At 36.6% G+C, this 17814-nt stretch overlaps 1 protein-coding gene across 10 annotated transcripts in view; it reads right to left on the bottom strand.

Annotated features, from left to right (window-relative positions):
* Positions 1-17814, bottom strand: part of KDM6A (lysine demethylase 6A) — a 157682-nt gene that overhangs the window by 116541 nt on the left and 23327 nt on the right. For all 10 annotated transcript variants that reach the window (XM_059815342.1, XM_059815270.1, XM_059815286.1 and 7 more), the window contains exon 3: positions 7960-8068. In XM_059815342.1, coding sequence (XP_059671325.1) covers positions 7960-8068 — 109 coding nt within the window. The remainder of the gene's footprint in view (positions 1-7959; positions 8069-17814) is intronic.

Below are 17814 nucleotides of genomic sequence, written 5' to 3'. Positions count from 1 at the left end.
TGTTACTATAACTAGGGTTAAGAGACATCTGAGAATCAGGACAGGGATGATACTGGGTTTCTTATTCACCCCTGTTTAATATTCCTTGATTTCACAAATACAAAATAGATTTTACATAATTATCATGTATGTGGTTTCAGGATGCTATTTTTTTTTTAATCTACGTAATTTCATAAGAAAATGGTAAAACTTTATAAACTAGGTAATTGTTTCAGTAATACAATAGACAATCTCTCTTCATATCCACAGTCTAAATACATAACCTAAACAAACAAGTGAGGTGAAAATGGGGAGCAAAATGACAGGTGGGTATCATTCTGGAAGGCTCCCCTACAGAAAAGGGCCTGGGGGTGTTGATTGACAGCCGGCTGAATATGAGCCAGCAGTGTGCCCAGGTGGCCAAGAAGGCCAATGGCATCCTGGCTTGTATCAGAAACAGTGTGGCCAGCAGGAGCAGGGAGGTGATCGTGCCTCTGTACTCAGCGCTGGTGAGGTCGCACCTCGAATACTGTGTTCAGTTTCGGGCCCCTCACTACAAGAAGGACACTGAGGTGCCGGAGCGTGTCCAGAGAAGGGCGACGAAGCTGGTGAGGGGTCTGGAGCACAAGTCTGATGAGGAGCGGTTGAGGGAGCTGGGGTTGTTTAGCCTGGAGAAGAGGAGGCTGAGGGAAGACCTTATCGCTCTCTACAATTACCTGAAAGGGGGTTGCAGAGAGGTGGGTGTTGGTCTCTTCTCCCAAGTGACTAGTGACAGGACTAGAGGAAATGGCCTCAAGTTGTGCCAGGGGAGGTTCAGGCTGGATATTAGGAAAAATTTCTTTACTGAGAGAGTGGTGAAACACTGGAACAGGCTGCCCAGGGAAGTGGTGGAGTCACCCTCACTAGAGGTGTTCGAGGAACGTGTGGACGAGGCATTGTGAGACATGGTTTAATGGGCATGGTGGTGTTAGTTGATGGTTGGACTTGATCTTACAGGTCTTTTCCAACCTTAGTGATTCTGTAATTCAGTCTAGATGTTTTTAGCACATCTGATCACAAATCACAGTCACAGAAGGATGGTTTTTATGATCTGCTCTAACAAACTTACTTTATGATACTTGAAAATTTAAGAGGCCTTTGAAAGTGATGCAAACATGGAGCAGTTTGAGTATTTTAGTGCTTGAGTAAGGAAAAAGTGAACTGGATACTGACACCATCTAGTGGCACTTTACAAGGCTAAATGTGACTAACAGATTTTTGGCTTGCTGAACTTCAAAGAGAGCAAGCATTAATTTGATTACATACCCCTGAAAAGAGAACTTCAGAACAACTCAAAGCTCCATATTCTTCATGTAAATCAATACTTGTTTTCTTAAATAGAAATTTCTTTTCTTAATGCTAATTTTTAAACAAGCACTAACATTTCTTAGTGCTTACCTAATGTGAAAATTAATAGTAAGATAGAAAACTAGCTAAAGACCTGCAGAAGGGAAGCAAGGAAAGGGGACATGTGTTGCTTTAAATCTGACAATGCTTCCAGGAAAAATAAATGTTCATTAAACACCTAGGAGACATATGCAGGTTATGGAACCAGCTTATTTATTACATAGTGCAGGTTTTGTCCACAATAGTGTTTTAACCTAGCAAGATGAACACTGCTGGGCCATAAAATTAAAGACATCAAAAGGTGACGAAATTCCAAGGATGTGCCAATGACCAAAAAAATATATGGAAGCTAGAGCAGCAAAACGCAGCTCAGGTCTTTTGTTCCAAGGCCTGAGGAAAGAGGCTGGTCTCCATTTCCTCCAGAGATTTGTGCTGCAAGTACCAAAGAGATGATTAAAGAAACCTAAAGCATGTCTTCCTTTTAACACAGAATAAAGGCAGACACACAAAGGCCACACAATCATACATTTAAGAAAGCAAAATCACCAAATAGTCCTCTAAGTAATTTTATTAACTACACATCTTCATCTGGAGATATAATGCCGTACCAAAGTGGTGAGAAGACCACTGTTCCATGAGCATGTCCAATGACAAGCTGCAGAGGAGACTAGGAAGTATTAAACATGTAAGATATACATGTTTGACAAGGAGTTTACTGTTACAGAAATCCTTTAGATAATGAACTCTATGAACGGTCTTAAAATGTTGAGAAAATCAGTGAAGGAACACAATGGAATCACATGAAGCTCAAAAATCCTTCAAAGAGCATATTCTGCAAAATGACTTTTAACAATTAAGTGTTTATTTAGAACACTGCCCAAAGTGAAAATTTTCAGACAACCAGTCAAAAAACATGGTTGAGCCATATTCTATAATAACAATCTTCTACTGCTAACCCCTGCCCCCTGCCACTATTTACAAAGAACATTGTAATGTTCTAAGCTTAACATAACATTCTTATTTCTTTCTATAGGAATTTCACATAATGGTTTGAACCACCTGAAATTAAACTGCCCAAAATTTAATAACAGCATCCTGAGGATGAAATAAACAGCTCTAAATACAAGCAACCCAATTTCTGCCAGTTATTAATAATTACAAACAACAAAATAAAAAACCTGAAACCTAAAAATCGCACTTACTTGAAACACAGTCACCTCTTCCTCAACTCATTCAGACTGCTATGCTACTTAAAATCCATTCTAGTTCTTCAGGAGTCATCAGTATAAGACAGCCCATCAGCCACACTGCAGCAACTGGCCCAGCCCTATCCATGCTGGGAAGTTTTCTCTTACATCTCATAAGATGACTCCTACTACTCTCTACCTCAGAACGTAGCGCATTGAAATGCTTCCTAATGACAGTACTTTCCTTCAAAGTCCTTAAAGACTAAGACATTAACCACTACAGAGAAATTCTCTACAGGACTGGAATTGTAAGCACAAAGGAACATATGTACGTTGTCAAATTTGGGAGTTGTTCTCAAAACCAAACAATTTTACACAAGAACAATAAAAAAAGTGTTTAAATTTTTGTTTTAGCCTGTATCTTAGTAAATAAGAACCTCAATAAACATCCTGTATTTTTTTTTCAGTTTTGTTTTAATTTTTAGCCTAACAATTACTAAAAAATGCCCTCAGACTAACTAACACTTATAAATTACTTACAATATTTTTGTATTAGTGCTTTTGACAATGCGGTCACTATCTACAATCAAAGTATTATTAAAACTGTTCTGACATAGTACATAAAAAATGTCATCATCACTTGGGTACAGCAATAAGAATTATTTTAGTGCACTATTTATTGCGCTTTAGTAACTGCGATGAGAGTAATTGAGTGTTTTTCCCAAATCATTCATTAATTGCATTATCTACTTCTACTTCCAGGAATTTTGCTTACAGAACAGCAATTCAAGGAGGCAAATGATAAAAGTATGTCTCCACTTGTGCAACTGTTAGCTGTCCTCCAAGTCACAGGCTGGAACATAGCCAATATATATGACCCTTCTACAAAACAGATATAAAGATCCCTAAGGAAAACACCAGTGATGTCAGAGTCCATGAGCTAATTAAACAGCATTCAACTAGAACCCAAACTTTAAGATCACTGTCTACATTCTGTACTCCTTATGGAAACCAGAGTCATGGAAAAAAAAAAATTTAAGATCTCCGACTACTGATATGGCATCAGTTTCCTCCAAGACTAGCAGCACAATAATTCTGATAAAATCCCGGCTCTCCCAAAGAGTGCAGCAGCAAACGAAGTTCACAGGTATACACCATGGAGTCCTAGTTGGATTCACAATGCTGCCAGCATCCAAAATCCTACATGACAACTCATCAACCTCCTCTGGCAAAACCTTAGGCTGAGGTTTCACATTCTGGGGTACTTGCGTCACTTTTTTCTGCTAGGTTATTTTTCAGTTGGATCAGTTCCCCACACAGCTGCACGTTCAGCTGTGCCAGCACAAAGCAGGGAGCAGCAACAAGCAGACAGGGGGTGCCACTAAAGACACGCCCAGGGAACAACAGGTTTGGAAACCTCTGAAACAATCGAACAGCCAGGGAATAGCTGCCAAAAAAGGAGGAAGACATCAGATTAGAGTTAAGAAAATGCTACTGAGGAAACAGAATAGTTTTGACGGGGAGGAGCTAATGTTCTCATTTTGGGAAATCCTGAAGCCAAATTCTGACCAGTAATGATCAAGATGACAAAAGCTGGGCACAGAAACCACCTTGAATATGCTTGCTAAACTGAATTAATCTGCCTTGGTTACAATTGTCTGAACACAAGTCAGTGGCTCACAGCATTTCAAAATGTGTCAAAAGGTTGATACCTTGCCTAGGACCCTCTCCTAACAGTAGCAAAGTGTAACTAACAAGACAAGTCAATTTCATGGCTGCAGAGAAAACCCTTTAGCTAACAATAGCAATTCAAACATACTGCATTTTGGGAAAACTACAAGCTGCAGACCAGCTTCCGGTATTTTAAAGGCTAGGAAAAAACACTGTGATACTGTAGCCTAACCTCACATATAATAGAGAGGAGAAAGAACTTCATCCAGTAATTCCTGATGTAAACTCACAACTGTTGTTGGAGACAAATACTTCTTTTTTATGACAAAAAGCTTATTAAGTCTAGACTTCAGTGGCCACAACTGATAGAAAACATAATATACTTCAAGAGAAATTACTACAATATTTAACAGGTTTCATTTAAAAATATAAATACATATGCTAGGGGTACTTAGACTTCAGCAAGGCATCAGCCATCAACCTACTCTACATTCAAAGGTGGCCTGCCCCTAACTGATATTCCCTGTCCATCTGCAGCAAGGGTAGTATTTGCCTGGTTAGTTCCAATAATGACATGCAGTAACCTGCCATGAATCTTTCTCAAGGTCCCTCTTCTGGGGTATGAGTCCTAATTCTTATAAAGAAATCACCTACAGTCTTTTTTACTACATTTATAAGAAGCTACTAGCTACATGAAAATACTAACACGCAATAAATAACACCCAACTGAATGATCCATGTTTGTCAATGTATTTGTAAAAAAGGGTGAGACAGATCAAAGCAGAAGAAACTATACACATGAAACCTAACAGATGTCTATCAACCAAGCACTGCTTCATCTAATCACTGATTGGACTTCTGCAATCAAATAACAATTTTATTCTACTTTGCACAAACTATATTGCACACGTTTTTAAATAAAGAACACTATCACATTTGCCTTTAACAAAGACAGACACCTTTCTACATTACATACAAAAGGTGTACACATTTAGTAATGATATTTAATTAAATAAATAATAGGCTTCCAAGGAAAAAAAAAAAAGTTGTTCAGCATTAGTCATGTTGCTATCTTGTGATATTTTATTCATTACATCCAATTTATTAAATACATCAACTTCTCCACAACTTTGTCCAAGTCTAACTTCAAACTAGACAGATTATAGTTCTGAAGATCATCCTGCTTCAGCATTTTACACTTCTGGAACTTCAGGACTCAAAAAATGGATAAAATATACATTAGTGAGATCAAAACATTTCTGAACTACCTTTACTTTTCAGTTCCCAAGCATTTGAAATTTAACTATAACTGCAATTAGAATGTATGATAATCAAAAGTAACAGAATTTATAGAATTGAATAATTTTTTTTTACTTTACATTTGTAACGCAATGCACCAGCATTCTACTTCCTTCAAGTAACAGCAGTAAATTAATTATAGCACATTTGTGCCTTTTTGCGTTGTGGATAATACTTTTACGGTCTTTGGTACTGGAGTGCAACAACTTGTGAACAAGAACATGCGTCCCTCACTTCGTAAGAAACCCCTTTAACTTCCCTTTTCATATCAATTAAAATTCCTCCAGTATTATTTTCACTACTACCCCATTTCTTTGAAGATACAGATACACCCCTTTTTTTTTTTAATACTTCATTACTAACAAAGTTTTTTCACTTCTTGAGACTTCTTTCATGATTGCGATGTGACTTTAAACAGGCATCTAAGAAAGTAATAAACATTTCAATTCAGGTTTTTAATGCCTAAATGTTTCTTCCCACACAGTTCTCCTCATACTTGTTTGCAGTTCTGGAGAACTTGTATTTTCTACCATCATTTGTATTTTTTATGCTTGTTCTTAAAACTATATACACAAGAAAAAACAGACTCTCCACCAGTAAACCGCACCTCTAATCCACAGCAACACCTAATCCTGTCACTCTTAACTGTTATCAACTGAACAGCAGAGTTAATACAATTCAGCCCACAATCCTGTGCTGTCTTTGCTAAGTAAAATACATCCAGTAAGCCATACTACACTCACGTCCTCCCGAGTTTTATTAGGCTAGTCAGAAACAACAGTAGAAGTTGTTTGCAGAGGGTGTAGTTGAATTTTCTTTAAAAAATAAAATAAAAATAAAACAAAATAAAATAAAAACAAAACATGGGATCAGGCTATTATTCAGTAAATTCTATAGCCATGTTCCCTTCAGGTTTTTCGATATCTCTGGAGTCGAAAACACCAGTGGTTATATTATACCAGCTGGATGGGATGTAGGTGCAAGTTCTGGGTTCTTAGGATGTTGGTACAGGTTATGGGTACTAAGGTCCCTAAGCGCCCCATATATTCAACAGAGGCAGATGCCTCGATCACTCAAAGCCTTCTAAATTTACATACTGAATTTAGGTAACTGCAAATTACTCTCTAGTAATATCAAATCTAAACATCTGTCACCTAAAATATGAAGGCAAGGTAGGTTTCCAGGAACCCTAACTCACACTGTTTTGTGTTAGACATAGTGAACAAGTGGACACATAGACACACTGTTATGAAACGGTCCACAGCTAGCCTGAATCACTAAGCAGTGCTTTTGAACTACCACCATTATAATTAATTTCCCGATTTCCACACCCCAAGGCAACTGTAAACTGGTATTTTTATGTTTTTGGAAAAAAGGCTGGGTGGGAGTAAACATTTTTGGGGTGAATGTGTTGTTTGTTTCCTTACACAAAGTCAAACAGAATTGCATTCTCATATTAAAACCAAAAAGCAACAACAATGAAAAAAGACATCCCATGAAAAAAATTTAATAGTCTGACCTGTTCTCATCAGCTAGGTAGAGTAAGATCCAAAAAGGCTTTCTACTCATCCATACCTCCCACAATCACTGGAAGGGAGGTAGCTATCAGACATTGGGCTTGACACCCAGCGTGACATAAAGTGGAAATGGGACAAGCTGAAGATCTAGCCCTATGTCCTGGTCAGCAACACAGCAGAGTATCTTTGGGAATCCACACCACTATCACAAAACCACTCTACTGACCCACAAGCAACAAAGCGTTAAGCGTACATAAGGTTCTACATTCACTGGCTGTAATGATGGCAATAAACATTTAAGTCATTTCAAAGACTGATGAAACAAGAGACCTAAAAAAGCCACACACACCACCCCCAAATGCCTACACCCAATCTTCCACTTAGTTTTTGAAACAGAACTTGAAACACACTTTAAGTGCAGATTTTTGCCTTTGAATTAACACTTTCAGCCTAGCCTTACCTGTTGAGATTGTGAACATACATGAAAGCACAAGCCCAGTCTAAGATGGGCTCTCGTCCTATGCAGCTGTGTCTCCCACCCCCCACAGGAATTCATCAGAGGCATGGGTTCAACTGTTTGTACAGTCATGTAATGAACCAGAAAAATTAAGTAGGCAGTGTGGTACTACCGTATAAACTAAATAAACTTCATACTCATACCTGAACCAGCAGTGTTTTGGGGTTTTGGTTTGTGGGTTGTTTTTTTTTTTAATTAAAAAACAACAGCAGCAACAAAAGAATGAGAAGTTAGAATGAAACTGTTTTCTTAAAGACATTATCAGTCTTCTGTTATGGGCTTTGAAATACAGTACAAACCGAGAAAACAGCGAGTTATCCAAATGTTTTTCATTCTACTCTGTCACCTACATCAAATGAAAATCCCCCCAATGACATTTATCAGAAGTAGTAAAAAAACTTACCTTTTGGATAATCTTCCAATAAGAGGTTGAAGTGACCTAACTGACAAAAGAAATCAGACTCGACCTTTCCTTCAGCTTTCAAAATTAGCGATTCATAGCAGCGAACAGCCTGGGAAAAAGAAATACAAGATTTTCAAAATACTGTATTTAACTAAAGCATGTAGTACATTTTCTACACATTTTCTGAGAAATAACGAAGTTTCTTGTTACTCTGCAAGGTGAGAAGTCTATCAACACTCTCAAAAACTTGTAGTTAGCATTACTTTTCGAAGAAGAAATGTAGTATTTAAAACAGAACAGATTTGGAAGTTCACAGGTTCTAATGCAGATCGACAACAAATGAACAGTAAGTTTTCTCTGGTTTATTTGTGCACTCCAGAAACATTCGATTTCCCAAACACAAACCAATCCTCTAACATACATAATGATTTTTAATTTAAAAATCAATGAAATACAAAAAAAATTATTTTATTTATTTATTCTTTCCAATCTGCAAGAAACCTCTCTGATTTCATTCTCATTCTGTGTTTGTTTTTTCTAAAGGATTGACAGTTAATTCTACCAGTTATTTCACTAGTTTTTGCTGAACTGAAGAATATGCTACCTCAACGTGCTTGCCTAGGCAATTTATATACCTTAGCATGTATTTCCCAAGATCTGACTCTTTTCACATATCTCTATCATGTCATAAAATGCAGTTTACTACCTTCTACTTACTACACAGTTACTGTAGACCAAGTAAAATTGAAGTTAGAAACATTAATCCAATTAGAAAAGAATCTTACTTTGAGAAAAGTTGCCCTAGAAGTTTTTAAGCGGCACACACAATTAAAGTATGTTCTGCACTGCAAACACACATTTTTAATAAACTGAACCGATACTTTCTATTCACCTTAATGGTCATGATCTTTAACCTGTTATATTCTTACCTCATGACCCTATTTACACTTTGGGAATGAAATAAATAAATAAATAAATAAAATTGGTTTCCCGACTTTTTGAACTTCCAGTTTCTTGATTTTGAACATACTAGCCATTAAAATGAAGTAGCTGAATAAACCTAAATGGGAGGGAAGATCCTTTGCACCAGCAGAAGACTTCACAGTTCTAAAAAGCCTGACAGACTTCCAGCGAAGCTGGTTAATCCATGACTTTCAGCAACTCATGGTTTGACTATGTTTCAAATTTGGTTGCAATTATGAACTGCTTGATTTTAATAAATTACAGTAATGAAAGACCTTCATCAAGTCATTTTATTAAAACTGGAAATCCAAAAGGGGAAAAAAGATCAGAGATCAATCTATCCTGCAATACTTAAGTAGTCTTGCCCATATTTGTGATTTACTTCGTATACGCTTGTATTAATCCTCGAAATGAGAAATGCCAACAACAAAATGAGGAAACGTTAAGAAATAGTTAAAACACACCTCTGGAGAATCCAAATTACTGATCTAATCTGCATTTTAATTTGCCATTTTTACCTTGCTATGCTAGTTTTTAAATTACTTTTTAAATGGTAAGCCATAATAAGATAGGCCTTGCTGTAGTCAGTGGACACAAAGCCATGTATGCAACCAGATGAGTTGGTCTCAGTTTCTGTCCCAAGCTTGAGATATATTACATTCATCTACTTCCAAGTCCAGAATAGCCTTATTTTGTGGCTGTTTTCAGAAACAAAGCTAAGCTGCTGCAAAACTGCAGCAAAATGGGTAACATCTATATTAAATCTATTAGGTGTATGTGTGGTATTAAAATGATTTACTAAAACCATTTAAATTACATATTTCAAACTGTAGCTATTTGGTCATATTCTGAAATCATTGAGACGTGTATTTGCCACCACATCAAAGAACTGCTGCAGAATTTTTCATTCATGCTGTGAGTTTTGCCTTAGCAAACGGCACTTAGATGGCTACAGGTATTTAAAGGGAACTTGACTTTATGAACAAATGTAACAGAATTTTTCTATACAAGATGTTCAAGGAAATTATAAAACATATGCACTTAAACAGCTAAGCATCCGGGGACCCTTAACATTTCCCCAACTCCTTTTTCAGTAAATCCTCATTAAAAGATATATCACGAGTATCTGAAGCACTACATGTAGTAGGGATACAAAAAGCTATGCCCAAGTCTTTCACACAACTCAGATCAATTCTCAACAAGGCAGATTTTCCCTTTGCCTTAGAACACACTTTGAAGATACCTCTAAGCCATCTTACTAAGGCTAGCAGAAGGCAAGGCACAGGTCACCAGACCTGCAAAACAGAACCTCCCCTTTAAGTAACAGTTAACTTACAGCTAACTTACAGTTAACTGACGCTGTGAGAGCAATTCAGCTACACCATTATGTACACCCTCTCAGCTGATCTCTAACCTATGTGCAACATTATCAGGAAAACAATTCTATTTATGCAAACATATTGTGAAGGTTGTTCCATGTGAATTTTTAAAATTCTTCTAGCACATTCCAACAAAATGAAGCAGAAACCATGAGCAAGGTTTACTTCCTTGGAGGGAACACCACAGTCAGCCTCTGAGTCTCTAGAGGATGAGCAGACTGGTCAGTTTGTGGCTCTTGTTCTTCCTTGTAACCAGAACAGATTCACCTAGACAAACTGATTTATCCAACTTTGGTTTTGGTTGAGAAACTTTCTTCCCATCAAACCCCTCCATAAGCATCTTTAGAAAGGAGCAAGTATTTTTCTGCATAGGTAAGAATTTGTCTCTGTTAGTTGAATGAATGGATGCAAAAGCATTCTGAAGAGGGAGGTCACAACTACACATATCTGTATATGGTTTCTTTGAAGGACTAATCAAAAGATCTCATTTAAGTGGATCTGTAACTGCAAAGGCCATCTAGGCCACCACTTGTGCAACCAATTTAAATCATCCTGAGACACTAAGAATTCTAAGGAAGTTAAAAACCCCTCAGGATTTTAAGTATTGTTATTTCTCCACATTGTATGGATCTGTAAGTGCACTCAATGGAGCCAGCCTTGAGAATTGCTAGTACTGACAAATTAACAAGAAAGAGAAAGACCCTGAAATGAAAAGAATGATTGCTACACGATGTCATACGCTTCCTTCCCTTTGTTCAAGACTGCATGAAGATAAAAAGAGAAACCTGAAGAATTTAGGAACTTGGCAAAATAATCACCCGCAGCTGCTTCACAGTGTGGCAACTAGAGCAGAAGCAGGAAACAAACACAGGAATGGCTGTAGGAAAAGAAGCTGGTTTATATGACACACAAAAAATAGCACTACTCATGTTGTTTGCCACCTGCTTGAGTAGAAGTAAACTGAAGTAATACACCATTGTCAACACTTCTGACATGACAGTTACAAACTCCCTCTTATGACATCATAGCTCATGACTGCGGGCATTCTGATTTCACATCTTCAACCACCAGTTCTTAGGACACGTTTAAATACTATATAGTGAAGAAGAAAAAGGCTTAGTGTTATTTGCCAACTTGGAAAAAGCTAGCAAAACATTCATATGTGTTCACAAAAGGAAAAAGTAATTCCGTTATCATTTTTAAAATGCACTACCAAATCTCTGTATGTTCACTACTTACTATTCCAAAGGGAAAGGAACTGCAATATTTTTTCCCTCTGTTGCGAGAAGAACATTCCCCCCCACCCCCTGCTCTCAGAAAAACCAAAACAAACAAGAACAACATCATAAAGCAAATGCTAGTTTTAGCTATTAACATGATTTCTTTTCATGAAGACAAGACCCTAGAGTTGGGACCATACCATAACAAAAAAAAAAAACCACACCAAACAAAAAAACCCCAAACAACAAAAAAAACACCCCACACCAATCCAACAGATAAAACCAGAATTCTAAATATTGTACACAGAAGTCACTGATACATATTACAGCTCTACTTCATAGAAGAGAAGGAAGGACGTTATTTCTACTTCAACTAATATGAAGAAAAGAACTTCACCATTATCACTGGTTGCAATTATTTGTATTTTACAGTACAAACTCCTGTTAAACAATTGTACTAAAAAAGAAAGAAATCAATACAGCTTTTTGAATAGTTTATTAAAGATGATGTAATGATGTCCTTTCTTACTCTTGACAAGCATGATTGACTAAGATGAAAGTAGCAGGACTAAATGGCCAAACATGACAAAATGTTAATTATTAATTCTTTAATATATTAACGATATGAAAACGGAGGAGTGCACTGAGTCAGCAAATTTTTACTTAAAACATAGGAAAAACACTGACAACCACAGAAAACAAAAAAACTAGCAATATAAATTGGTAGCATGGCAACAGCTGGGCAGTAATAAAAGTAAAAGAAATTATTTGAATTTTGCTGGGTTAATAAATTAACCATTCGAGAAATTGGTAGTGTTTTAACGCAGACAACATAGTGTAAAATGACAAATGCAAAGCCTCAAGATGTTCCTAGAACCTTAAAGTTCACAACAGAAAACGCTATTGTATATGTAGATAAGCCTTTGGGGCAGGGGATTTGGGGTGGAGAGGTGGGGCGGGGAGGGAAACAAACAGTTCCTGCTTCTTTTTTCTTGTTTCTCTAGAAAGCAATAACCTGAATGGACGGGCTTTACAAGCAGGTAATGAGAACAGGAAGCATGAAAAAAATTCCACGTGAAAAAATCTAAGACAGAGACACCAGTGGACTCTTCACAAATTAAATACATACTACATGAATGCTAGAAATGAAATGTTTATTAGCTCTTAAGAGATATTTTACCCTTCTGGAAAAGAAAGTAATTTCATAGACACTGAAGTGATGATCATGCTGTCTACTACCAGTCAGACTGATGGGTATCTACAGACCAGAAAAGCAGAAGTTTATGTTATGTGCTGTGCTCATTCTCCCCACCTCAGTATCAGAAGAGGTTGTTCTGAAAGGCTTCTCTTCCATTCCTTTCTCCATGCCACAGTTCACCAAAATGCACGTGATTTTCTAATAACAATGACAACAGCTACCATCCTGAGAACATCCTGATTCAGTTCTAGCTCCTGCTCTGCAACCACAGAAGTCTAAACAAGGCTCCCTTCAGCTAAGCAAGAAGAAAGACAGACACCTGTATTCTTCAGAAGTTAAACTATTTTTTTTCCTCCCATCAATGACTGGCTGAATAAACACTACGACCTGGGCTACAGATGACTTAAAAGAACATCTCATTTACTTCTGCAGAGAAAAGCATACAATTCATATTTGACTGAAGATAACCTATATTAATTCAGCAGATCCTCCACTGAAGGCTCTCATATCAAGTATGGATGGCACAATACTCTTAGCTACCCTTACTTTCTTTCTCAATATGAATTCCCACTACTGCTTTCAAAACTTCTTTATATGCTCTCTCTCTTTGTGAAGCTCATACTGTGTTATCAAGTTTCTCTCTCAACTTAGCACAAGTTTATTCTCCTTGTATTTCAAACATGGACTATATTATACAAAAACCTCATTAAGAGTGTTAGAAGTATAGTGTGCTGGACACAAACATGCTAATGCCCCAAAAGACTTAGGCCTCAAGAAGGAAAAACATGAGGTGGGCTCTTCAGTAACTTTGTTCTTGCAAAATTTCTATGGTATGTTGGAATGTCAGGAAGTTACTCTAATCTGCTAATAATATTTAAGGATCAAAGTCCTTATCATTTCAGGGACAGTAAGTAGTATAGAACAATGGAAACTGATCCTCCTCATGCATTTCTCAAGAAATGTATCATCAATTTTGGCCAATTTATTTTCCTATGATTACTGCTTCATGAAACGTGACACAAGAATAAACAATGCAAGCAATAAAAAAAAAAGCAGTTGCACACATTAGCTACACGCACAGCTTGATGATAACAATTAAGATTTATTTTCTTTAAAAGCCACTACTGTGGTCTAGGACTTGTCTACCATAGGCATCATTTGAAAAAAGTATTTGTTACATCTTCAGCATAACCTGGAAGTCGAAGAGAGGTGATGAAGCAGCAAAGAGCAGAAGTAAGGTCAAGGTTGCTAAGTTTACAGGTGAAAATTAACACGAAAACTAGCTGAAAGGGAAACAGCACAAACCAAAAATGTTCTAGCGACTGGAGTGAAAGAAATATGCTATCACTATAAGAAACAAACAGTAAAATAAAAAAGTCTAATAATTTAAAAACTTATTGCGGAGAATTAGTATCACCAAAACAAATGCTACAATCAGATGGCGAATAGGAGCCACTAGTAATTTAGAAATAATTCTTCCTGAAGCCAATTAGCATTGAAAAATGAGGAATACTGCTTCATAAAAAGCACAAAACTGCAGAACAGATCACAAAATAGAATACGTGCAAATCAATGATAAATGGAGAAATGTGACATTTTAGCAAAGGGTGGAAAAAAAACAACTTGCCACCACTGAATAAAGAACACTCATTATCAACTATAAGACATTCTTTACAAGTGTTTTCTGTCAGACAGATGTAAACTCAATAGTGTAGGCTTCTTAAAGAAAAATATAGAAAGCTTAGTCATTTTCAACTGACACTGTCCATAACCAGTTGCATTTTAATGAAAAATTTGTTGACTGGAGTTAATGTAGCGAATCACTGCATTAATTCTGAGATCACCTTTAGGGTGCAACCCCCCCCCGTTACTTCTTTTAACTACAGTAAGATATACTTACAAATATAGAGGTCTATGTACGTACAGACACACCTACATTATACAGGAAATTAAAACAAATTCTAAACTATCAGCAAACAGAATACTCTCTATTCTGTCCCTGAAAACGTTTTATAATCTAAAGACTCAGGAGATTATGACAAATTTTGTATGGAATTTCACCATTCCAAATCCTGCATACTTTGTTGGGTTGTGGGGTATTTTAACTTTTTTTTTTTTTTTAAAGTAGCAGTAGATTTTTCATAGGCAATTGAAATGGCTGATTTTTATCTGAGATTATAGGAACATATTTTTGTTATTTTTACCATAATAATTCTATTTCAAGTAGAATTGCAGCACCTTAATTTAGCAATTGCTCTACAGCTAATGAATAGTTCACTATATACAAAAATTTAAGAGTACTAAATCTGATTTCATTCTAGAAATTCTTAACTATACCAACATAGAACATCACAGCTGAGGTGCAAGCATGTCATACTTGCTTTAGAACATTTAGACAGTTACCTCTGATAGATAAACTTATCTTTTTTGAAAACGTTAAACCATTTTTATCTAGGAGGCTACAGATTTTCATATAGATTTTAGTAAGATACCATGCATCAAATAGCTGATTTTTATTTCACTGGGTAAATAACTTTGGAAATACCATTAAAAACAACACAGAAAGAAAAAAAAAAAAGGACCAATTAAAGCCAGAGTCTGCATTAATAGCTGCCTGTTCTACCCAAGAAAAAACCCCGAATATTAAATCTGAGTAACTGCTATTTATGCAAAGATCTCCTGATCCAAACACAAGTCTTTGGAAATGTAACACTGACTACCAGCTACCAAGCATAAAGATGACAATGAAGCAATGAATAAAGCAGCTTGGGGGGAAAAGAAAAAAAAGTATTAAACAGAGAACAATGTACCTACATATGCATAAGAAAAAGTCTACAAAAACTGACACAACAAATAGATACTTATGAAAATACTTAGTTTCAGTCTAAATAGAATGATTTTCTGTGCTGTTGTTTGAATACAAGGTGATATAGAAGAGCAACTATTATAAAACATTAAAAAACTACCACCACCACATTGCTCTGCTCTGCTAAACCTGCAGTCTGTAATTCAGTTGCAAAAGAGTTCAAACACCAGAGGTGGGCCGATATTCAGAAATAAATATTCTTGGTTACTTAGTCTGAAAATATAAGGAAAAGAAGATTTATTTTAGAAGAATGGAGATGAAAATGGGTCAGGAGCTGTGTACGAAGAAAGTGTAAAAAACTAATGCCAACAGGATGGGAAGTATGGAGTTTTCAGCACCACAGGAGACATCAAGTTGATAAAGGTAAATTAAGACCCAAAGGATAAAAAACAGGTAAGTGGAATGAACCTTGTTTCAAATACTGAAATACCATTATTTCAAAGAGTCTCAGCATGCTGGTACTTCTAAAGTTAGCATAACCACTATAGCAGGAAGGGTGACCCACAAAAGATTTTCCATCATATCACCGAAATCTTACATACAGGTATCACTGAATGAAAAAAAAAATGCCAGGAGGAAATAAGAGGAATACAGTCCTCTGGATACAGTCACACAACTGATGTTCAGTACCACTTTTGAATGGAAGAGCTAGTGTACCTCATTCCAGCAAAGAAATAATGTCTACTTGCGCCATGCAGCAATAATGGGTGTGAGAGGTACATTCATATAGATTTCAGAATTGGTATTTATGCACTACAAAATAATTTGGACTTGCACTTCAGCTACTAGTGTGCACTTGCCCCACAATAAGCACTAAACACCAAGTAAGATGACAATACACAAACATTACTCAGGAACTTGCCAACAGAGTCTTCTGATAAATAGAAGTTCATACTGAATTTTCACAGGCAACACATCCCAAAGAATCCCACAGTTGAGGGGTAAATAGCCATGTGGGTTGTCAACACACACTGTTTTCATTAACATTCCACTGGAGCTGGAGAGAAGACCTCCTTCTTGAATAATGCTTCCCCAGCCCTATCAAATTTGACATCTGATATAGAGATGGACATTAGCAAATACCAAGTGGAAAAGCATGTATCAAGCTTAAAACCAATTCTCCATGTATTTCTCTGTATTTTCAGGAATACTACTGAACTAGAAAACAGCCTGCTTCAAAGGACACAGCTCCTAGTAAGTACAGCAGGTCAGAAATCAATCCTATTATCATGGGGGGGGAAGGGGGAGGTCAAAAATTTCACCAAAAAATATTAAACCCGTCTAATAAGGACATACATCTAGGATAGGAAATACCAAGATTCAGGGCTTGTCTAATTTGAAGCAAAGATTTAAATGCGAGTTGTCCATACTCATAGCAAGTGCCTTAAATATCAGATTCCAGAGTCAACCAACCTCACTCTTAAGCCAAAAGTCACCACGATCGTTCACAGCAGGACAGAGGCAGAATGACAGAGACTAAGCTTCCACCTATCCTTTCCCCACCCACAATTACAGTATGACCCTGTGCAGACAAGGTGGATTTTGTGATTTAAAACAAACAACTGGATAAAAAAGAATGCAATCCATTAGAGGAAGGTATTGAGGAGTTTGGGGCCACACCACCATCTGCCTTGGTTGAACAATAACAAAGATAGCCTAAATTATGAGTTCTTCTCAGATCCATCATGCTGCTATTCCTTTCAACAGAAGTATTTGCAAATACGCTTTTCTACCATACGCAGCTGGAAAAGGTACAATATCACCTTCTGTTGGACCTAATCTTCAGTTACTACTTAATGCACAATATTCTACTAGTTGTGGACAAGCCATCAATAAAAACCATACATAGAACAGTGCTCAATAACAAGGGCTTCTAGAACCAGCCACAGCTAACTCCTTAATATGTAACTCTAATTTAAAAAAAAAAAAAATAGTGGTTAAAGTTATGTTAGATTTCAATTTTAATAGCATAGGTTAAAAAATAATTGTGAAATAACTTAAAACCTGAAAACAGCATCCTCATCTTCAAACCATGATTAACTATAGAATTTTTTGAGTTTATCACAAAACTGCCTCAAAAATGAGTCTCTACACTTCAGGAAAAGCAATACACATCCCCAACACATCTGTGTCCAAAGGCCAATCCTCTAAAATAGCTAAACTTCTCAGATTAAAAAAAAAAAAAAAGGGGGGGGGGGAGCTTACACTGTTGATTACATTTGCCAGTCG

The sequence above is a fragment of the Gavia stellata genome, chromosome 1 (genome assembly GCF_030936135.1).
Source record: "Gavia stellata isolate bGavSte3 chromosome 1, bGavSte3.hap2, whole genome shotgun sequence".
Classification (NCBI taxonomy): domain Eukaryota; kingdom Metazoa; phylum Chordata; class Aves; order Gaviiformes; family Gaviidae; genus Gavia; species Gavia stellata.
Note: the sequence above shows the minus strand (reverse complement) of the source record. Positions and strands in the feature narration are given on the sequence as shown.